Consider the following 23,995-nt stretch of genomic DNA (forward strand, 5'->3'; position numbering starts at 1 on the left):
CCCTCAGGAATTCATTTTGTGAATGAACTTGTTTTCTATATCTGCCCCCTTGAAAAGGTTTTACTAACCCTCTATTAATCCTCTAAAGTGTTTCTGTCAGCCACAGTCATCCGTGGGCCAAGTGGACCAGCAACGTGGCTCTGGGCCCACACATATCCCCAACGGTGGCGCCAGCAAGGGGCCGTCACCTCGTGGTCAGAGTGATGTGAACTCTCAGAAGGTGTTAACAGGGACATGCATTCCTGCTGAGGTCTGTGAGGTCCCCTCAGTATTGTAGAGTCTTTACTTTAAGCTATAAAGACGACTGTTGTTGTGAATCGATGCTTTTTGTATGCATAACACCGAACTGAGAGATAGTACAACATTAATTAGGTTAGTAATCTGCAAACACGTAAAAGCGTGCAGGAATTACAGAGTGAAAAAAATCTGACATGTGTTTCTTTTGGACCAGTTATGTTCAATTTGTAAATCTCCTGCATAAAAACAACTTTAAGATATTGAAAATATAAAACATTTGAATAAAAATCTGAATTATTTGAGTGATATGTAAGGTTTCTGTATAAGGTAACAGTGCTCAGGTTGAACCAGAGGGTCGCGGTGTTGTATTCCTTATCCCACATCAGGCACGGCCACCGGAAGCTGCACCCGAGGAAAAAGATGGAATAACGCGTGAAGTAACCAGAGTGATACGGGAAGTTTAATTTCAAAATAATATACATTTGTTTTTCCATGCCGGTTACTTAACAGCATCAATGGCATAGAAAACAGTGTCTCGATAATATTGAACACGTAATTGTTTAAAAACACGAGTAAAGTTAATAAATAATAAATTTAGTAGTAGTAGTAGTAGTAATAGTAATAATAATAATAATGATCTATTGGACTATTACTGGCCTCACCCAGCATGAAAAGACTGATAAACTAAATTAAAATACACGAATTAAAGGTTAAAATATACAAATGAGAAATTGTGGAAAACTGGGTATTTAAAGTCGTCCTTGTTGTTACATTTATTTTGAAAATTCCGACAGGAACTATCGTATGTTGTTTCCGCCCACTTAACTCTGGAGTAAAAAAAATCACCCAGGCGAGTGGGAGGAAGCCAACTTGGAAACACGGCGGAGAGAAACTCCCTCTTGTTGGAGAGCGAGGTGGTCCAGCGGCTCTAAGAGCGGGCACACGGCGGGCAACACAGACCGGGCTGTAATGAACCACCGCAGCCTAAATTCACAGCAGCCCTCCCCCTGCGAGCCACCTGGAAGTTTAAACTTCGCTTCAAACTTTCGGCGGGGCATCTCAGTCTGAACTCGTTCACTCGTTTTGTGTGAGCAGCCTGAAACCCGAAGCGTCCGCCCCACATGTTTCTGTTGTGCTCTCGCTAGTCTCCGGAACAACCAGGTGAGCAGGCCGTCTCGCTTTTCCCGGGAGGAGCCGCGCAGGCAGCGGTGTTGGTTTACCTGTAAGCACACGGTGACGCACGGATCTCTTTGACGCTCACCCCCCTGCTCCTGTGTTTCGCGCTGCGGCTCTCCCGTAGCCGCCGGAGAACAGCAACCCGGGAAGCCGCCGAGCACCGGGACGGTCATGGATCAACGAGGAGGGAGCGAGACCCGGCGGGGGGAAGGCTGGAGAACCCCCGCTGCGACTACCAGGAGGAGAATGCCGGTGGATATGATGTATGCTGTGGGCTTTATCTGCCTCCAAGGTTGGTAACAAGCTCCTCTACACTCCTACTACGAGCAGAGCACATATGGGTTTTATTTACTCCAGAGCATCCAGATACTGTAACTCCAGAAGAAGGAGTTTAAAAACATAAATAAGTGCTGGTGGAGCCAACATGGACCTCCATGCTTTTGTGACTACTTATGTAGCTGGTTGAAGTTGGTGCACTGTTGGAACTCCGTGCAAAGAAGGGCTGCTACAGAGAGTAAAGGTGATGCTTGATGACTTTTTCATTCATGCAAGGAAAGTCTTTGTTGTACGTAGTGGAAATTTAAAGAAGTTAATTTTGTTGGGCAGGGAGCGGTGGTCAGTGAGGAAAAGGGGGGTACCCCTCCCCCACTGAGCCCGTTTTTTTTTAAGGGGGGGGGAGACTTGATTTTATGAGTTAAAAAGGCAGTTTGTTCCAGGACTGAGAGAAAACTTCAGGGAAGTTAGAGTGCGGGGGGGGGGGATGAAGAGTAAAAATGCTTTTAAATTGAAAGGTTTGAAAATGTTAAACACTTTCTTTTTCTCACAATGCTGCAGCTCTTCTGTTTGCATATCACTGTAATTACACAGTGATTAAATTTCTCATCTGCAGCAGCAGAGGGGAATGATGGGATGATAGCTGGTTGTAATCTATCACTGAAGCAGCCCTGCCATGTCATTATGTGTTCCCTTGAGTATACTTCAAACCTCACACAACACACTGGATACGCCATTCCTTGATTATCATATTCATAACTCTGTTTTGGGTGTTTGAGCTGCCTCTCAGCTTTGGCACGCTGCATCATGGGTGACGGTGGAGAGGAGCTACAAAAAGTGGGGTAAAAAAAAGATAGTCACGATCCTTCTCCGTGGCCTCCCACGGCGTGAAGCCTCTCCGGAGTCCATAACCTCAGCCGCAGAGCGAGAAGAAAGCCGCAAGAAGATCCTTCCCGAGTTTGTGCAGAGGAATGCTGCTATCCTGCCGGGGGATCGGGATCAGAGACTCGGTGTTCCTCCTGTCAAAACTGAATCAAGTTTTATCTGATCTGCACAGATTGGGCTTTTGCTCGCTCTGTCGGCGCCGCAGTGATGGTCAAAAGTGGCTGAAAAATTCCTTGAAGTTGAAGTGTGTCTGGTGCCCACCCCCCTCCCTCCCTGCGTCCCTCCCTGCCCCCTCTTTTCCAGTCTCCTCATGGTGCCCGCTTTGGGGGATGAATGTGTCCTCTGTGTGCAGGCAGCAGCAGGGGAGACGGAGGCAAGCAAGGCAGTGGGTTTGTGTTTATAAAATGAATGAATAGAGCCAAGCCAGGTACCTTCACGACAGCCGTGCTTTTTTAACCCAACCTTAGGAATGCCCTATTTTTGTATTTTTTTTTTTTTTAAAAAGGGGGCCTCTGAATGGGTGAAAGCGCCACAGAGATCTTTACTCCCCACATGAAGCCGTCCGCACCAAACACTCCATGTTCCTGTGGCCAAATATTTACTGAGATCTGTCTTTATTTTGACTTTGCAGTCATAACTCTTTGCTCGGCTCTCTGCTCCTCTGTTGATCTGGTTTCTATTTGTAGCCGACGTGACGTGGCAGCCCTCTGGAGTACATGAAAGCCACTCATCCAGTCAATGTCCATAACGTTAATGCAGCATCTCTCTTATCTGCTCATCTATGGTGTATTTTTCATCATCTTTGCCTCTTTGTTTCTCTCCCCGTCCTGAAAGATTTATGTGAAAAAATGACTGGGCTGGTTGCAGAGGAGCGGCTCTTGTCAGGCCCTCGTCTTTGATCTTTCTCCCTCTCTCTGTCTCGGGCAGCTGGAGAAAATCACTCTATCACGCTAATAATCATCATTTTGTGATGATTAATGCACATCCTGTCCAGCTTCTTCTTGGGAATCACTTCTGAGTTTAGACTTTGTTTACTGTGTGGATGTTCTCTCCGGCTTTTCAGAATCTGCTATAAAACAAAACGCTGTTGCTACACTGCGCAAACCACAGAGCACGGCACTGGATCTGTTCATCTCTCAAAAAGGGGAAGAAGGTTTCAAGTAGAAGGATGCAAGATGTCAGTATTATCCCAAAGCTCTCCTATCCTGGAAAGTCGACCAGTGGCTGTGAGGATGCCTCGCTGGCGTACCCACCTGCTGTTGCTCTATTTTAAAATCCATACGCTTGCCTCTTATTAGCCCTGCTGGGGTTGAAGGCTGTTTGGCTGCACACAAGGCGGATTCTCCGAATGCTTAAAGTCAGAGGGGATGGAGGGATGTAGACTAAACAAAGACAGAAGTGCATTGTGTTGAATTTGGAATTTGTCTGTTTACTATCAGAGGCGTGCACAGCTGTTTCTAATAACTGTGTTGAAACTGAGCCATTGACTGTGGAAAAAAAAATAAAAAACCCATATATATATATTTGATTGGATTGCAGTACAGACCGCAGTATGATTGTCTTCATGCATTTTGAAATTTCATCACAAGATGATATTGAGAAAGACCGATGAACATCTGTGCTGTGCAATGCATCACCTAACAGCAGCCTTTCTACACGTGTTATATTATTCCACTTATTTAATGATCTGATGGTAAATTTTCTTTTCAGTAATAAAAAACTCCTCATGCCTCATTTTGTAGCTGATGGGTGTTTCAGAGTTCGTTTAGGTGGCCTTCTAATGTAATGTCATTACCCTGCTTTCTGTCATCTCTATTAACAGTATCAGTCACGCCTACACAAAAGTGCTACAGTCGCTCTCCTTGAAGTTTAGAAAACATTAAGTTGCGTTGCCAGTGGTAATTTGGCCCGTTGTCGTTGAATGGCACTGACTTTCTTTTGGTCTCTGGGTTGCCTTGTTTAGTCCGATCCCCCGATTTAGGATTTTTAAGACCCATACTGATATTTCTTTCAGTCACACTTAAAATACACAGAGTTCCCTAAAATGTATTATGTGTAGTTATTTATTTACTTGTTCACACTCTGTTGATCAGCCCGTTGAAACTTCCCAGTGTCCATGGCTAACCTTTATCTGTGTGCCTTCAGTTTTGCAGTTAGGTAAGATATGATGAAAAGATTAAACACTCAAAAAATGTTCTTTTTTTTTTTACTCTGTCAGAAATAAATATCAGCAAAAGCAAAATAAACACAGAAAACACAAATATTTGTTCATCTCCTTTTTATCGTAATTGATTTTTGAGAATCTCCCAAATACCCCAGTGACAAAGACAAACGATCCGGGTTTCTCTTCTCCAGTTTATGTTATTTATTGAGCAATATACTCTCAATATAAGCTGATGGTTATCAGTTATCAATACCTCGTGTTAATATTGGCCACAATGCAGCCCCAGCCAGTTTACCGGTTAGTCAATAAGAACAAGAATCAAGAACAGGTCCAATCTGTGACATTCATATGCCTGTAAGTGTTATAAATGCTGGCGTGTCACAACAGTGAAGCTTTTGCTCATCTGAGTCACACTCGCACCTTTTTTTTCCTACTATTTTCAGTTTCTACTGTTAATTAAACAGTTGTGTTGACACTGAGAAGCCTCGATGATTCCCGATCAGTTTTCTGTGAGTGGGAGGGGGGAAAGGGAGCAGCTGAAGTATTGATACGCAAATGGACCCATAAGCAGACTTGATAAAACCCCTTGGAAGCAGTGAAATGGCACAAACCATTCCTGCTAGAGCATAGACCAGCGATACAAAGCAAAGAGGAGAGGAATGTCCCAGCAGCCGTTTAGACCTTTAAAGAGTAGGTAAACAAAGGCGTGCAATGAAAGTAATGAAAGCTCTGCTGTATTTAGCTACCGGGCCTTAATGAATATAATGAGTAACACCTGTGTTTATCTACGCTCTCGTATCAAAATGTCTTCCGCGGATTTTGTCTGTACAGATCGGGGTCTCGGCGCGTTTGTGCATATGGGAGACTTTAACTGGTAGCACTGGTTGTGTGAACAAGGGGGGAGGATTTCTCAGCGTCTTCGGTGGCTCTTATTTCTGGTCGTTTATCAGCCGTGTTTATTCAGGTTTAGGTGAAGCCTTTTGAACTCCACGGTCCCCTGTTTTCTTAAGCCGGCTTGCATTCACTCCCATTATGGAAGGCTTTTTTCCCAGGGGGGAGGATCTTCTTGCACTCTTGCAGAGGCTACATTCATGGCAGCCCACTGGGGTCCATGTCATTTTTAAATTGATGCGTCTTCATCATCTCGGTTTTCCGTCCTTCCAGCGACCCCGAAATCGATCTAGGTGTGCCAGCTTTAAGGATGCTGGGAACTGGAGGCACACAGCACTGTCGAAGATTTGTCAGCTGGCAAACGCATGTCACTGTGATGCCTCTGCACATGGTCTCTCTTGTGTCAATAAAAGCCTTCTTTTTTATGTTATTTTTCTTATGGGGAATAAGCTCTTTTTCGTTTTAGTTTTCCTGCCAGCTAAATGAGTTGTTTGGAGTCATTTTGAAGTTATGGATCAGTGGTTGCCAAAAACAACACTCTCACCAGCCCCAGAGGGAGAGTAAAGAAAGAAAGATGGATGTGATGGCTTATAAGATGTAGTGTTGACTACTATTTTCCAGGCGCTGACATTTAATGTTTGGTATGTGCGCCTAAGGAAGCTTACCTGCTGATATGTGCAGGTTTATTTTCTTTCTACTGACCACTGCTCTTTGCAGCCCCTGTTGTTTCTGTAATGACCCACTGAGTGCTGCGTGCATGTCTCTGTGATGTTGTGCATGCGTGTGGTTGCGCTGGCTCCTGCTGCAAGGCCCTGTGGTCGTGATTGGAATCAACCCTTGTAGCTCTCCCGTCTCCTTTTCCTTGTTTCCTGTTGCAGTTGGTTTGTTGCTTCTTGTGCTCGACCGTCTCATGTGGAAGGATCGCTCTTGTTTATCGACTCGGTGTCTCTACGGCTCTGTCTCCTGTCTGGACTGGACTAGCGGTTAACCCCCCCTTTACTTATTTTGTGTTATGCACAGAAACTATAGCGTTTTCAATTACTTGCCTACCCAGTTGGCAAATTTATCAGAGCTCAAGTGGTGAAATCTTCCAATCAGATGGGGTTTTTTTGTTAGTTTATTTATATATATACACACCTAAAAAGCAGTGATGAGTGATTAGTCACCAATTAACAATCAATAGACAGAAAATAAACTGCAAGTCTTTGGATAATTGAGTTATTTTCATTGGTCGCCATTGACTTGTTATAGATCCTGTAATAAATGAATCTCATTTTGACTTCTTTTATTTGTGTAACCAGCAGACATCTGTTTGGGCTCTACTGGTAAGTCTGATTAGCCAAAGCAACACTTGTTAAAATGTCTTATTTTAGAGGATTGGATCTAAATTAGAGGTTTTTAAGATTTAAGGTGGAAAATGTTTGAGTTTGAAAAGGACAAGCACACACGCACCTACTCAGCTACACTTTTTTTCCCATCTTTTATGATAATTAGGCGTCATCTGGAATGAGCTTTCACAGCCGGTCGAATGCCTTCACGCATTCCCGGAGAGTTACTTTCTAACAAGAACGCTAACTTTGTGCCGTTTGTCTTACAGTCGCTGCAGTGAAAGGGAAAGTAATCACTGTTGTGACAGAGTCTGGAAAATCCACCTTATAAAAGTAAAAATGTGCAGGGTCTTTTGTTTTTTTGTTGAAGGTTTGGCCCACATGAGGCCTGCCTGAGATTGCATTGAGGGTGTTTACGTTGGGGTGTTGTATATTATCTTATCTCCTGATCCTTTTCCCAGGTCTGGTGAAAAGGAGAAAGCGTGAACTAACTAATCTAATAAATCAGATCAGGTTTTCTTCCCTCGTTCACTTGATGTCTCACTAATGTGACATTATTATTCTCTTATCAGATGACGTGCGTGACATCTTCTTGCCATCCTTCACCTCCACCCTGTCTAATCTGCCGTGGCTGAAATCACCCTTCTGCTTTTAGTGATAACCTGTAGTATCACATTTACCTTAAATGATGAAATACATGTGTTTTTACTAGCCTGACACACTGCAGCTGTAACCCGCTCAGACGGTTGTAAATTCTTACAACTTTTCCCCCTGCAGGGCAGGTGCGAGGCCCTGGCGAGGGGAGGCTTCGGAGTGAAACAAAACCCCTGTTTTGTTCTCGCATTGGTGCCAAAGCATGCGCGGAGCTAACGTCGCATTCAAATGCATCTGATTGAAACGTGCAGGAATGCCTAATTTGGCTTGTGCCCCGTTTGAAGGGGAGTTGGGGAAGAAAAAGGAGGGCAGGAGAGGAGAAAAGGCGTCTGGGGCGCCATTGCATAATCCCAGCAGCCATTAACTCTTTGCGTCCTGAGGCTGAATGAACTCATCATAGCGATAGGCCACAGGCAGAGTGACACTGGGCTCTCAGTCACCCCTCAGCTCCTCTTTGGCACGGCAGCGGATTTAAACAGGTTGACAAGGCCACTGGTGTTTATTGAGAAAGGCCGTTAGCGATGTTTGATCTTCAGATCTCCAGCTGGCTCCGACTGACCCTGCAGGCAGACCAGTTGTTGTTTCTGAAGACTTTCTTTTCTTTGAGTAGATTGCATATTTTTGTTTCTATCCTAATTTCTCGTATCGTCCAGCCTCCTCCTGCTATTTTTGGCTGTGTTCCTGCTGTTGCCTTTTCATCTTCCTGCCGTGGCTTCCAGGAGGGCCACGTCTGTCTCCATGGCAGCCTGTACAGTGTTAACCTCCTGGACCCGGTACCTGACTAAAGCTGAGCAGCTGGGATTTACTGATGTAGCCAGCATAATGTATGAGTGAAGCTGGTGGCTTTATCAGCTCTTGGCGCAGGGTGGCTGTGAATGTTTTAGAGCTCCCCGGTTCCTTTGAATCCGCGCTCATACATTTGAGATGCAAACCAGAGTACCGCTCATGTTCTCCGAAGCTGTCAAGAGTAGAAGAATATCTCAACACAGCGGTGTTTCTCAAAAGCGTTTTCTTTAATATCGTACTGAAAGAAATATGGGGACAAAGTTGGGGATGTCTCACTTAGAGATTTGTGTGTGTGTGCAGACGTGTTTACAATTAACTGTAAGAGTTATTGACCTAAAGTGACAAACAGGGACAGCTGGTACTCCTGAGCACCAGGGCAGTCCTTGTTAATTGAGTCTTTGAGAGCTGAAGACATTTAGATTATATTACCATGCATCTGTCACAGTTAGCTCCAGCTTTGCTCTTATTTTCGTCTCTGACTTTGTTTTTGTCTTAGTTTCGACTCCTTTTCCTCTCGTTGTCATTCAGTGCTTTACTGTTACACACTGAGGTTTTTAATGCAACCGGTTCGAGTTTCTTTGCAAAACAGTGGCGACTGAAACTGAGCTGATCTCACTGAAGCTAATCGATACTGAGCAGTCACAGCGCTACGGGAGCAAGAGAGACACATGTGGCTACATTAGCAGGATGATGGCTTGCATTAGCATCGTGCAAGCCAGATGCAATTACAGCCCATTACACATGACTATTTTGATTAAAGGAGGCATCGCATTTAATATGCTTACCAAGTGGACCAATCAAGCCGACTGAGGTCTTTGTTGCCGCGACTCGTATTTACATTTCTGGCAGGCGGACTTCAGTCTGTGGCGTAGGGCGAAGAAAAATCCAGCTGCTCATTTCTGTGTGTTTATTACTGTCCATCTGTAGCTGGTTTAAATATCGCAATGGATAGCGGAAAAACTAACTGGTCGTTGCCTTTGTTTGCATCTTCTACCTCCAGCCAAAGTTCTGCTTAATATATTTGCTTATGGTTTAACTTTGCAACAAACTCTTTCTTAGTAATTGACCTCTTTAGGTTTGTCTCGTGTTAGTATGAAACGAATTGGTTTGTATTTGCTCATAAAGTCTAGCTAGTGTTCAAAAGAAAGGTGACTTTTAGTCAGAAGTGTAAGAAAGCTCCCCCCCCACCCCACAGGCCCTGTGAGTAATTCATTCATTTGCCCTCTTGCAGTTGACGCTTTTAACCAGGATTAAACCTCTGCTCTTTGCACTGCTTTGCCGTGCTCAGTGGGTATGACACTATGGGCTTCTTAACAGCGTGAAAATACTTCGAATTAGATTTAATCTTTACTCTGTTAAGGCCTCTTTTTCAGGATTGCACACACTCGATTAACTTTTGTTCATTTGCGTGGGATTTGCCCCGTAATCAGACCCTTACAGCGAAGGCGGTCGTTCACTAGATTTATTTAATGGCGACATAATCGGCCAGTGAAACCTCTGCTGACCGGAGTCTCGGTACGCAGGCGTGCATAATTACAGCCGTACATCCCCTCCTGCAGCCGTGCACGCTCAGGCAGCATTTGCACATTATGGCCCGCATTGTTCTGTGTTAGCAGACAGTAATTGTCACCGCTAGTGAGAGAAGCTCATTACACAACAAGCGTAGTTATTTTGTGGTTTTTAATTATGTTAAACAACCTCCACGGCATCCCCAGCTTCATCTTGTTCCTGCTCCGCTGCTACTGCTGCTGTACCGTTTCACCCTCCTCTGCCCCTTTTCACTTTTCTTCCTTCCAGTCGCACAAACTATACCAAATGCTGAAATCCCTTTAAACCCCCGTCCTCCTTTCTGCTGTCCTCTATCTGAACCTCCCTCCGAGTCTACGTTAAGCCAGACTTCAGTGCTTTTTTTAAAAATCGACTCCGACAGAGGGATGGCACAGCACAGTCAGAATAACTGAGTAGGTTTGCAGCATGATGGTTTTTTCCCCCTCCCTGTAAAACTATGCCTTTGTTCGATGTTTCCTCAGCTGAAATGAGCGTGCAGCTGTGTTTTATTCAGACAGCTGCTTTGGGGATGTTGTTTTTTTTGTCCAAACAAATTGTCTGTATTGATTCAAAGGCGTCTGGTTCCTCACTCTGTTTCGGGGCGCTGGCTCATGTCCTCCTGACCAAAACACCTCCAGGCTGTCCAGCAGCGAGGTGTCATGTCAGGAGCGGAAAATTCAGTCGGTTCGCTTGTTTTCTGACTTGTTTTCACCAGTCTGGAGCATCTGCTGCAGAAACATCCTTCCTGTTAGTCTACACTCCCTCCTTCCTTCCTCACTATTCTAGCTTTTACTGAGCAGACTTTGTGATGAATGGGTCAGCTCTTGAAGTTTAATTAAAATTTAATTCTGTCTTGTTGTCGTACTGTATATTTAATGAAAAATTCTTGTGTTTTCAATGAATTAAAAACAATTCTGGGTTTCCCTGGATGCCTATTTTTCACCAGTCTAAAGCTGTTTTTTCCACTGCCAAGAATAAAATTCCTCAGGGGCAAATTTGATCCCAGTATCCCCTTTTTTCTTTTAGGAATTGTGCTGCATTAAGAGAAAATAAGAAGTATACAGAATCTCTTCATCCCTACTCCCAAATACACCAAAAATTCATAAAAGCTTTCCAACATAAATTACTTCAGTCCATCTCTTCTCGGTTATCTACACTTAATAGTTGCATCAGAAACCTTTTTTAACAGGTAGTAAGTACTGAAAAAACACAGTACCCCTTATGCTCCGTTATAATTTCACAGCCCAAAATAAATGGTTTGAAATCTCATTTTTCTCTATAATACTACAAAACATTACTGGCTTTGACAAAATGTCACTATTATTTTCTTTTTTGGACTTATAACTGTACATACATCAATGTAAAATCAACATTTCTTCAATTAATTTCATTTTCATGATGAAAGACAATATTAAACTTTGCAATTTCCCCCAAAACTGCAGGAGGTTACAGGGTCTTCTCTCAGTGGTTTGTTACTGTGCACCCACCGTTATGCTATATATGTATAAATAGTTCGATTTAAAAATTGCTGCTTTGGTCTGATGTAATTTAATCTGGTTTCTTAAGCTTCTTTCCCCCAACTACAGAGAACAGCTTCTCTGTAGGGCCATGAATTCGAAAGTTTTCCTCATTGTTTTGGGCTTATCAAGGGAAGATAGCAGGGCCTGCTGGCCTTTGTCTGTCTCTGAGCTCTGGCTCTCCTTAGCTACAGCCACTTTCACGTTTTATCTTCCTCAAACTGAGCATATTCAGCTGGTTGGTGCTGTTTTAAGTGAATGATTAGATTTGTTGTCCTGAATGTTTTTGTGGCAGTTCCCTCCTTGAATACTTGCACTTATTACAAACTTTGTGTCTTTTAACAGCATGCTGGCATGTGGGTGTTAGTGTGCACGGACTGTGACATTGCTAGCGTCTCACAATCGTGAGATATGAGAAGATGAGAAGGTGCGTGAGACTTGACCGCTCAGTCAGGCAGAGTGCCAGCTAGGGCGCTGAGCATTGACCCTGGATGGGCAGTCAATGCATCTCTGTGAAAAAAGAGGATTAAAGTTATCATTTGTAGGGGCGGGGGAAAAAAAAAAATCAGTGCAGCATTACTGGACACACTTTCTTAATTAGCTTAGCTTGACAAAGCGAAGCTAATTCAGTGCGAGCTAAGACTGAGCCACAGGAGTAGAAATTGGACCGCGCAGCTGGCCTGGTAAAAACCAACCTCTCCGCAGACAGTTGCAGTCTGACTTGGACTGACTACAGTCACCCTCAGAGATTTTTGATGCTGTTTTAAATAATCGAAGTCTAGTTTATAAATGCACACAGACTGCCAACGTTTGTCAATGAACACAACTCGAAGGGACTCGAGTCAACTGGCTGCCAGCTGGTTGTGTTTTGGTTATATTTTACAGGGCAGGAAGCTTGTTTCTGTTAAATGTGAATTTCTGTGTATGCAGACAGCAGCAGATGTACAGTTTTTGATGATTTATAACAGTTCATTGCTCTATTATTAGAAATGGATCTAATTACCAGCATGTAATTTCCGACTTGACCCCATTTAATCGCAGACTGATGGCAGACCTTTGCAGCAGTCCTTGCACCTTTTAATAATGCCAAGCCCACACGATGAATGCTGTGCATGCACTAACAAATCATCCAATCTGCAATGTACCATTATGTGCCCATTTAATCGCAGACTGACAGCAGTGCGAGTGACAGTGTTGTATGCATGACAATCTTATTTTGCACCAAAAAAACCAAGAATTGAAGATAACTTTGTCCTCTTGGATAAAACCCCCCAATAATATCGTATTATGAGTGAAGTGTTGTGATAACATTGTACCATGTGGTGTCTGGTGACTCCCACCTTTTATTTATTTGGTTATTAAAGAAGGTCAAAACCACCTAGTTCTTCATGAACACCTGCAAAACAGTGCTGTTATGTTCTAGTAGAAAGTATGCACTAAATATTTTGGCACCAACTATTCCTTTGTTCCCTGTTTGTCAGCTGTCTGTGGGTGAAATGAAAATGGAAATCTAGACATTGTTATTACCAGCCTCAGTCAACAATATCTGTATTTGCCCTGAAAAACCCCACACCACTCAATCCCTACAGAGGACAAACATTATACACACCACTACAATAGGCTGCTCTGTGCAGGTGCAGCCAGCCGACACAACCTGGCCGATTATGGAGCGCAGGACAGTGTTTCCTGTCCTTATCTGTAGAGGTGAGGATAGACAGAAATGCCCATGTTGTGTCTGACAATTGACAATGGTCCCGGGTTTGTGCCAGATAGCAGAGGAAATAGATGTTTTGTTGTGGTTGCTTCCTCCTGGTGTTGCGTCAGAGCGGATGAGGATCTCCGCAGAGTCCTCTCTGTCCCCTGCTGCAGCTTTCACCTTTGCTCTGTGTCCTCATCCAGGTTAGGACCCAGACAAAGGACCAAGGTCCTCTCTTTCCTCGCTGAGCACTGTGTGGCTTTGGTGTAGCCTGAGCGTGCGTGTGTTGTCAGGGTGGCGGGCGAAGACTGCAATCTCCCTACGGGTCTGGCCAGGAGCCGTGGTGACAGGAGAAGGCCAGCGGCTGTTTGGCTGTTGACTTCCTGTGGTGCAGATGGGGACCGTGTGCTGTGGGGTTTCCACTGCCACTGGAATTTTTAAACTATGTAAACACAGACAATAGACTTTTTGTTTAAGTGTGTGTTTTACATCACCGCATTCATGTCGCTTGTGCACCTGCGAATATTTATCTGTATGTTTACATCAAGAGCTTTGTTTGTGTTGAAGCAGGTCGGCGGAGGAGCCTAGTTCAGACTTGCAGTTTTCAAACTGGACACCCACTTTGCTCTTTTTTTCTTGTTGCACTGAAATGATGTGTTCTCAAATAATCTTTTAGACCTTTGCAGCAGTCCTTGCACCTTTTAATAATGTCCAGCCCAGATGATGAATGCTGTGCATGCGCTGACATATCATCCAATCTGCGTTGTAGCATTATGCGCCCTTTGCTTTCTCCTGCTCTCTCTGTCTTTGTAATCGAATGCTCCTCTCACTCGTTATTCAGAGATGGAGCCGCGTATTTCTGCCCGTTGCGTTTTTGCACCATGACTTCACCGGTGCTCTTTCATCTCCCCATGGATGGTTTCCAGGCAGACATCTTACTCTGCCATTGTGTGCACACATCCCCCCTCCCTCCTCTTCTCCTGTCATTTTGCAGGAAGCAAAAGAAAAGGTTGTAGTGAAAGCTACACCTCTGCCTTCCCTGCAACCTCCCGGGTCCATCTCAGAAATGAGGTCAGATGACACACGAGCCCTGGGTGAACCTCCTTTGCTATCCCTCGCTCAGGCTCTTTGAACATTCTCACGGACGGCAGCATGCTGTCAAGGGATAGAAACCGGCCCGGCTCTGCAACCATGTCTCACGCTCTTGATGTAAAAACGGCGAGAAATCCCGTGGCGTGCTTTCAATAAATGTCATGTTCGTACTGTAGGTGTCTCGCAGAACGATCAGAAACGCCCCCGCCGAAATCTTTCAAAGTGGAAAAAACAGAGATGTAGTATTTTCCGTTTGTGTGCTCCTTTTCACATAGTGTTGTTGGGATGTTGCAATCGCAGCTCCCTCATGGTGATTTATACAACACCTCAAGGGGAAGCTGGCACACCTTTCCACTTAAATAGTCGGGTTTGACAGACTGTTGCGCTTTAAATCGATTCCTTCAAATGTTAAAGCGCGGCAAACGCACTGTATCCTGATGAAACCTCAGCTATCTTTACATCAGCTTCACTCATTAGACAATCAAGGCTTCAGATTTTCAGCCTGCCGGGGCCAAACTACGCTGCACCTTGCAGAAAAAAACGAAGCTAGTCATGAATTAAACAAGCACTGCTATTCATAGACACACAAATGTTTCTCATTTCTTAGGAGAGAGAGGGAGAGCTGGATGTCCTGCAGCTTTTTTCTCCACCTCACATCCTTTGTTTGATCTTTTTTCTGGCATTGTAACTCTTCCTAAAACTCTGCGCCTTTTCAAAAGGCATTAAACATGAGCGAGTTCCCCAAGAGCAAGGAAACGTTAAGAGAGGTTCAGAGAATATGCTGAGTGGATTGAAGCCATACGATGGGGCCTAAGTCTCTCAGAACCGCTGGTCTGCGCGCCCTGTTTATTTCAGTAAACACACACATCTACAAACCCACACTCAGGTTACTTATTTTAAGTCCAGCCTTGTACACAAATGTTTAGAGAAGGTAGCAGAAACCCCCAGCAGGCTTGGGTTTTATTTTTACGCCTAGTGGGAACACATTGACAAACAGTTGCATAAGCCAAAAGGGTTAAATATGTCTCATTTTGTGCAAAAATACATCGTGGAGAGCTGGATAAAGCACTGATTTTGATGTAAATCTGGATATAGTTTTTTCCCGCCTCTGAAATAACAAGTGGAGCCTTTTAACTGACACTTCAAAACCAGACAGCCACAAAGCAAAGCCGCCGCCTCCTCCTTTTCATGCCACGCATGGAAATCACTGTGAATCATAGTGAAAGCTGTTAGTCGTTAGGCCATAAATTCAGACAGTGTTTTACCGCGCTCCTGTAAATGTCCTAATGAAGACTTTAATTTGTGGCAGGAGTGTGGGCAATCTGGCCAGCCGGAGGATATCAGGCCACGAGAAGGTGGAGGGTCAGGGAGAAGCTGAGGTCGCACCCCTAAAGACCTGCTCAGGTTTCAATCCAGATGGACTCTAATGAGCATTAACCAGCTTCAGAGTGAGGAAGAGCTGCAGGTTTTAAACCACCACAGATGGAAGTGGGAGCTCCCGAGTGGCACTCTGGAAGTTTTAAAAAAAGTGTAATGAATGATTAAAGGTCGGGGTCACACACCGGGGGATCCGCTTGCTCCAGATTCACTTTGTTTTACAAATGGCTTCCTGAAACATCACATTTCAGCGGGCGCTCTTTGGGTAGGCGGGCTGCAGAGGAAATGCAGAGCAACTGGTCAGCGCAGCTGTGAGCTAACGATAGGGGAGCGATTGTTCTTGCTCGGATCAAGGACTGTCCCAAAAACACGGAACTGTAAAGGGAACTAACCTAATCAGTCCCATGAAGAACTGTGTTTGTGGGTCCGAGTAAACAAAAGAAGTCACTCACTCCGCCGAGGCGATCGTATCTTGGCACTCTCCAGCTTCGTCCTGTGATCCTGATCTGATTTTCTCCGCGGTCATGCGATGCGACAGAGATAGGGCCCGCGTTTCTGTGCTCACAATTAAATTTGTTAAGTACAGGCTGTAAAATTCGCCCCCTTCGAGGTGTTTTCACTGCCTTTTTCTCTGTTGAAACTTACAAGAGGGGGGAAAACTCAACCGTACAAGACGAGAAGCTTCATGTTTAGTGTCGCCATGATATCATGTTGCTCTGCGGTTACAGCGTCATAAAATCACAGCACTAATTTGTTCATTACAAGAGGCTGCATGAGTTTACTTGTTGTAAGTAAAAAGAGGACATCGCCACACATTGCAGGTTGGCGCGCTATAACTCTGCGCTCATGTAGGACTTGCATGCAGGGTCTTGCTTCGGCTTTTCAGACGCAGGATTGAGTAGTTTTAAAGCACATGTGGGTTAAAAAACAGATTTTCATTCATAGGAAGTCATCTGTTACTAATCCCACGTTTCAGTTTTATTTAAGTATTTGTAAGTCGACACTTTGAATAGGATTGGACACTAAAATGCAGTTGTGATTTATTGCCGTTTTTACAGGGAGCTCAGTGGATTGACTGTCCTCGCTGTGAGTCAGACTTTAGTCATTTTTTTCTGCTCTATGCCCACAAGCTCTACGTTTCACAGGATCTTGTGGTGCGTCTGATGTCTCTTTAAGGTCTGTTTTTACGAATGAGGTCTGCTTTAAGGTGGCTAGTTCCTGAGGTCGCTATGGGCTGTGGTGAGATGATGCCTCAAGATGTTGTTTAGTGGAGAACAAGTGGTTCTTTTAAAATGAGAGCTGGAGAGAAAATGGCAGTAATTGAATGTGAAACCATATGCTTCTTATTTTGGTAATTATTTTTTTAAAGATCTTGTTAGAGTTGGTGCCAGCGCACACTACTCGTTTAATAAACAGGGGCCTTTTTTAGGATGTCATGGTGGAATATGAGGACGCTTCAGTGAATGAACATGAAACAGTTGCTGATTTTTCCACTTTGTGATTTAAGTGTCCTTTTAGCTCTGTTCACTGGCAGTTTGAGCTGTCGGCAGTCACAAATGTCATCAGTGCTGCACTTGGGTTCTGTTTGAGCTTGCCGTGCACCTCCATGGTTTTTTTGAAACCTGGCATGCGCAGGTGAAGTTACAGTGGTGAATGATTTAGCCGAACTTAATAAGTGGACATATGGGGAGTCAGATGAACAAGTAAAACAGGTGTCAACTGTTAGATTTGGTTCTTTATTCCATTCATGTGTAAAAATAGTTAAGAGGAACTAAAGCTAACAGGATACACTACCAAACTCAGCAGCTTTAGCTTTTGTCTTTAAGAGTTGGTGTCTCAGCAGATCAGACCTCTGGGTTTGGATGGATCCATCCAAACCATTTTCTTCCATTTATCCAGTTCAGGGTCACCAGGGTGCGGGAGGCTAACCTGCCTTCCACCCTCAAGCTCAATCATTTGGGAGGGACTCAGAGCGGAGCTGCTACTCCTCCACATTGAAAGGAGCCAGCGAAGGTGAACATCGGCCTTCACAGACATCTGCTCTTAGCTCGCGCTTGGAGTTTTCATGTGATTTCCATCCTCGCAGCACACAGTCTTATCAGACGTTTTTCATCTGCAGTTTAACGTCAAAGACAACAACACCACCTTTGACTGTGCTCCAGTCTTCAGACCGGAAACGACAGCAAATTGCTCGCAATGCCATTTTCTCTTAACTCGTTTAGCGCACGGAGCAGCGAGCAGGTGGCCGCGTGAATGTGAAAACAAGCTGACTGAAGGTATTTGAGGAGACTGATCTCCAGCGTGCTGATCTTCTCTTTTTGATTTGTTTGTTTTTGGCCTCAATCCAAGAAAGCTCTGCTAATCCAGATGGAATCATGGCTTCATGCAAAATCAACAAAACATCGCACATACCTTTCAGCCAGCCTGTAGGTTTTTTTTCCCTCCCTCCCTTAATGTCAAGTGTTTTCTTTGTAATTTGTCCGTTCAACAAAACACTGATGTTGCAAGAGGTTTACATTTTCTTAGCCTCAGGAAAGAGGCGGGTTCTTGTAATAGAATACATTCAGAATATTGAGTTGCAAAGCTCGGATATTTTCCTTGTTGTAATCCACAAGTGGCAGAAAGCTGTTTTTAATGAAAGTCACGCAGGGAGGCTGGGTGTGCCTCAGAGTTTAGTTTGTCTTTGTTACAGCACGGGAGAAAACCATTATCCTGACGCTCAGCTGTAAGCCACGGCAAACTATAACTGACATGTAAGCCAGAGTCGGAGTCTGTGTAGTATAGGATGACCTCTGACCTTTAAAACGAGGCAAATCTGCTCCTTACAAGATCATTATCTGATTTTTTTTCGCCTCTTCCCCACCTTGTTATTTCACACAGGAAACCCCATTGCAACAAGCTGCATCCCTGTTGTGTGTTTAACAAGATTTTAAATTCTGACACAGTGTCACTATTCTGTAAAACGGCCTCAGCTGCTTTTAATCGTGCGTGTACTCGGACAAAAGCCGGACTGTTGGAGTGTTGATAACTCTCAGGATGTAAATTCTTGGGCTCTTTGTGCCGGGGGGCAAAAGTCTCTACAGAAATTGTAGTTTATTCAAACTTTACAGAACGAACGCCGCGCTGACGCAAACGCTGTCAGCCCACCTTGACCCTATCTCTTTCTGTTTGTGTGAAACTCAAACAGAGGCCGTGTCACCTTGCATACCTTTGCGAAGTTTAATTGATTTTTTTCTTTCTTTTTCTTTTCATCACGTTAAAATAAAACACATCATTCTCAGGGCCGAGGGAAATGAGGCAGAGGTGAATTTAGGCGGGGTCCACTCGCTGTCCAGTCACGCACAGCCAGTGGAGAAGCTCGGTTTGAGCGTGATTCCTGGCAACGTGTTAGTCTCTCCCTGGCGAAAGGCAGCTTTCCTGGGCAGCTTTTCAGCGTGGAGGTGTGAGTCGGGGAAACGGGCAGAAAAACAGGTTCCAGATTGATAAATGGCAGGGCTGCTTTGGAAAGTGTCTCCTTTCTGACAGAGGATTGAGCTTTGTCTTGAAATGCGAGCTGCCTCTCTGCAGCCAGTGCCAGCTTCTCGGGGGCTGCGACTTTCAGCAGCTTAGAGCGACGGGTGGAGAGCGAGATTTATGTTACAGGGGGATGCCTCGGGGTGACATGGAGGGATGAAAAAGATTTGAGTAGCTGTTGCTGTCTGTTAAAGGGGATTACCGTTTAATTAGAGCCCAGGTCAAAGATATCCTAATCGGTGCATTTCAGCATGAAGAGCTGTTTCGGTGTCCTGTGCTCAAACCCCGAACATTACCAAGCTGCAATAAAGTGTAAACTACTCTTTAATGCATCCACAGGCTGTAAAACCACCTGGCTAGCTCCAAATTTAATAATGTATAACATTTTCTTTTCTCCTTCAACAATCAACAGCATCCAGAGTCCTAATGTGGGAAATTTTCATGCTATAATTGAGATGTACACTGTAACAGCTGCTGAGCTTAAACTTGCCAGGCTTTGCTTGAATTTATGACTTTTTAAAACTTTTTTTTTCCCCCCATTCTGTTTTAGAAATCCCCTTTAAAAAATTTAACTAATCAAATGACATGACACAGATTATAGAGCTGGGAACAGTTTTCCTTTCTTCTTTCACACAGCTACACCATTTGGAAGAACTGGAAATTCCAGGGGCTTAGGAGCTTCATCTGTCACTCAGTAAAAAAAAAAAAAAGAAAAAAAAGTGCTCTTGCCTCTTTTAAATACCTAATGTGCAGAGGCCAAGTCGTCCATTAGAACTGGCAGTTATTATGGACCACTTGGTCCTTGCAGGAGATGTGTTGAAGCAGACATTTGTAACAGAATCAGTCTTTTGCGGATGTCTCTCTGTGGGTTTAAATGAATAATTCGGGCAGGGAAAGGCTGACCTTTCGTGTCTTGAGATCTGCGATTTGCCCGATCCCTGTCTTGGCTCATCCTGTGCAGCTTTTTGTGCACGGTGACTATACATGTGATGTTCTTGCATGCAGGTGATGGTTGCTATGCCAAGTAACAATTTGAAATAGGGATTTTTTTTTTTTCATTTATTTTTTTGGCAGCGACAGGCTGGGTACACAGCGTCCCTTTTCATGGGTCACAGATCTAATTTTCTAGTTCCTATGCTCACAACTGCCCAGAAAACACTCACATATGTACACACAGAGGAGGGAAACTGAGTGCTCCAGATCTGGTTTCCTTGGAATAAAGCCTGTAGGAATAGCGTGCATTGTCAGGTGATGGATGCAGTCCATCTAATCCGCCCCCTGTGTGTCACTGATGGATGCAGATGACTGGTAAGGAGATTGTGTGGGCTCATTACCAAGTGTCAAGAGTGCCTGGACTCAAGCCTTTTGTGATCCATGCATGCACATACATGCATGCACATACATGCACGGAATAGCATTTGTTTGTTCTCGCAGCGGGCTTTCATGTGCTAAATGCATGACACGTAGGTGTTAGATCCGTCTTTGGAAATGCATGTAAGCTTAACAGAGGTGTGACTCACAGGATTCGGTGATTTTCATTTAAATGCCTTTTCTGAAGCCATGACTTGTTTTTTGGTCACTGTGAATGTTTACCCCCCAGCGCGCCATTAAAACACAGACAGAATGAAACACTTAACCTGTGGCTGATACAGCTGGGAGATCTGGGGGAGCTGTGGGAGATAGAGGCATTGTTTGTCTGAGATTCTTGCCAGTGGGAGTGTGGTTTCCTGGGCCTATTAATATTAGCTGTGAGGTTAGAAGATTACAGTCTCAGCTAGTAGAAGACTTTGATCAGCCAACAAGATCCAAGAGAGAGTTTAGCCAAAGTGGACCGTCCTTGACTCATCAGAGCTTTTAGTGAGTAAATGGGATTTACTCACTAACAGAACAGCATGTTGCAGGCATATCACCACTCTGAATTATAAACTTCCTATAGGAAAATATGCAAGGTTATTGGGTTTAGCTATGCATGCAAAGGAAGTGTGGGCTTTCTTCACTGGAAGAAGAATAAAGAGACTGATATCTAGAGCTAAGCCAAAGTTTTCAGCAGCATTTTTTAAAGTTTTTTTTCAGACTCGCTGTAAAATCTGCCCCCCCCCCCCATAGGAAAAAAGCACTCCATAATAAAAATGCAAGAAGAATAATTTGTAAAGTTTATTAAGTATAAAGTCCTTCCACTTGGTTAAAGCTCGTTTTGCAGCAATGTAACCTTGAGATTTCTTGGAAGTGATCCTACGAGCTTGGCACACCTTTTTTTTTTTTTTTTTTTTTTTTTTTGGAGGTTTTTCTCGTCCTTCTTGGCAGAATTGTGGGGAGCGTCAGTTGAAAGCCGTTATTAAGTCTTTCCCATGTGCTGTGTGGTGACCAGGTTTGGATCTATTCTGGGACTTTCACAAAGATTTTCAGAGGCACTGTTTTTGGGCTGCTGTCTTGTTAAATGTTAACTTTTGTTCCAGCCTGAGATCCTGAGCACCCTAAAAATATTTTCCTTTCAGTTCTGTCTGTTTTGGATCCATCGTAATTGTTTTCCACATTCCCTTTGCAGAAATACATATATTACCTCATACATTACCTCAGTGTGAATGTTCCTGTCAGTCCAAAAACTCCTCTCAGACACAGTTTAATGATTGCACTGTGATTGTGACCTGATGATTTTGTGCTACATGTAACGTTGCACCAAATGCTATCCATCAATCGAATAAGTGTTAAGATATTTCTGAGAAAACTACAAGTAAAGGGGGGGGGAAGTCAGAGATTTACCAGTGTTGCATCACATGGGTTAGCTGTCCAAAATATAATGGAAGTCATGATACATTTTTCTATGCAATCCTAGATTCAAAAATGTCAGAACGTTGCATAAAATGTAAAGAAAAACAGAACAAGAGAGGCAAAGTTCCAGAGAAGTACAGAGGCTCACCAATTTGCAAAAAGCTGTTGCAGATTGTGGAAAAATTTTCAGAATAATGTTCCTCAATGTAAAATTGCAAGCAGTTTGGAAAGAATATCTCATCATCTACATTTCATAACGTTATCAGAAGAGTCGGAGAAGGCGGAGAAATCTCTGTGCGTGAGGAACAATATTTGATATCCACGATGTTCAGACCCTCAGACGGTGCTGCACTGAAAACAGTGACCACTCTGTCATGGAAATCACTGCGTGGGCTCCGGAAACACTTCCACAAATGATTGCCTGCGAACACAGTTTGCTGCGCCACCCACGACTGCAGGTCAAGGCTCTATGATCCATAGAAGCAGCATGATTCAGAAATCACCATCTTCTCTGGAATAAAATATGAGATGGTTTATGAGATTTGCATTCTGTTTGTATTCATATTTTACACAGCATCCCAATATTTTTGGATTTGGGCTTATAAGTCGGTCTCATTGTTTTCAACAGACTGAAGGAGTTGAAAAGGGGCTCCAGAGCGAATGTGGCTAAAGGGCGGTGCGATTTAAACTAGAGTGGGACCATTAATAATGGGCTGCTGCATAATAATCCCTACTAATCCACATGGTTCACATAGCAACACACACACATGCAATTCGTGAGTGAGCAGAACATCATCATACATAAGGATTTAAATGAACTATCAGCACATTTTCCCTCATTAATCAGTACCGGTGATAAGAACGTATGATCTGATTTTGTAATTACAGCTTTAATTTATTCGCACAATCTTACGTGTGTACTCAAACCGACGGCGGTTTCTGGAGTGCTGTTTAATTGAACCATTTCATTAGTGCTCGCCAGCCTCGTTTCCTCTGCGCTGTTTTGTTTCTGTCATGTATGTTGGCCGTCCCACTCTAAATGAGTGGCTGCCCATACTAATGTCGAACGGATTTTAGCGGAACCACTGCAGAGATCTCATTCAAGGCGGGGTTTTTTACTGGGGTTTTTTAGGGCTGGGGGTTGGGGTAGCTGGGTTTTTGCAAGCCTGTCACTCTCTCATTGAGGAGCCGAGAAGCGCGCCTCAACACATCTTACTCCGATACAAAGAGAGGCTGTGATGTACATACAAATGAGCCTATAATAGGTGGTTTTGTCACTCAGTTCCTTCTTAGTTTAATCTGACAAACAGCTCCTCTGTGTTCCTGCGTCTGTGTGTCATTCCTGTGTTCAAGCGTGCACATTTCACACACGCATGTTTAGGAGTGCGGTCATCTCACGCTCCTCGGCGTCTTCATCATGTCGCTGCTGACACGGAATCCCGGGAAAAAGCAAAAACATTGTTCGTTCTCTGCAAGCATGACCTGCAGGAGATGGTGTGTGTGAAGCAGGAAGTCATTAGAGCTAATTATTCTGCTTTAATCATAGTGAAAAACTCCACCGTTGAGGCCTTACCGCTGTAGCTGGCTAACCAGCGTCTTCACCATATAATTATTGCTCATAAGCGGTTCATTGTTCAGTCAGAGGCAAAGGCACAAGATGCCCTTGGTTTACAGCCACTCGGTCTTCTGAAAGAGTGCCAGAAATCTCAGATAAACAAGCTGGTATCAGATGGCAAATAATTTTTACATCCAGTAATCTTGTTGTTCTTGCATTTGTCTGATATTATCCAGAAACCTGCAGTCACAGTGCATGTGTTAATAAATCTATAGGGAACATTCCACATTGCTTAATTATTTGTATATGTACTTCCCTAATGGTATTATCTTTGGATAGGTTGCCAAAGCTGTTTTTCTTACTAATATTGGCCTCCTTTACTTCCTGTTGTATCCAAGTAGTGTAAGTACCAGGGAAACAATCCATCATGTCCTAACGCCCTGTAGACAACTAGCAGACGACAGGTGGAATCTTGTCCTCGTGCCACGGCTCAGTCGCAGGAGAGTCGGCCCCCACGGCTCGTTCACAAGTACC

At 44.0% G+C, this 23,995-nt stretch overlaps 1 protein-coding gene across 1 annotated transcript in view; it reads left to right on the top strand.

Moving 5' to 3' along the window:
- The first annotated feature begins 1,072 nt into the window (after positions 1-1,072).
- The window catches only part of ptk7b (protein tyrosine kinase 7b), a 74,599-nt gene continuing 51,676 nt past the window's right edge, over positions 1,073-23,995 (top strand). Inside the window, exon 1 of the mRNA XM_040034420.1 lies at positions 1,073-1,705. Coding sequence (XP_039890354.1) covers positions 1,585-1,705 — 121 coding nt within the window. The 5' untranslated portion in view covers positions 1,073-1,584. The remainder of the gene's footprint in view (positions 1,706-23,995) is intronic.

The sequence above is a fragment of the Simochromis diagramma genome, unplaced genomic scaffold (genome assembly GCF_900408965.1).
Source record: "Simochromis diagramma unplaced genomic scaffold, fSimDia1.1 OVJJ01000481.1, whole genome shotgun sequence".
In the NCBI taxonomy this organism is placed as follows: Eukaryota; Metazoa; Chordata; class Actinopteri; order Cichliformes; family Cichlidae; genus Simochromis; species Simochromis diagramma.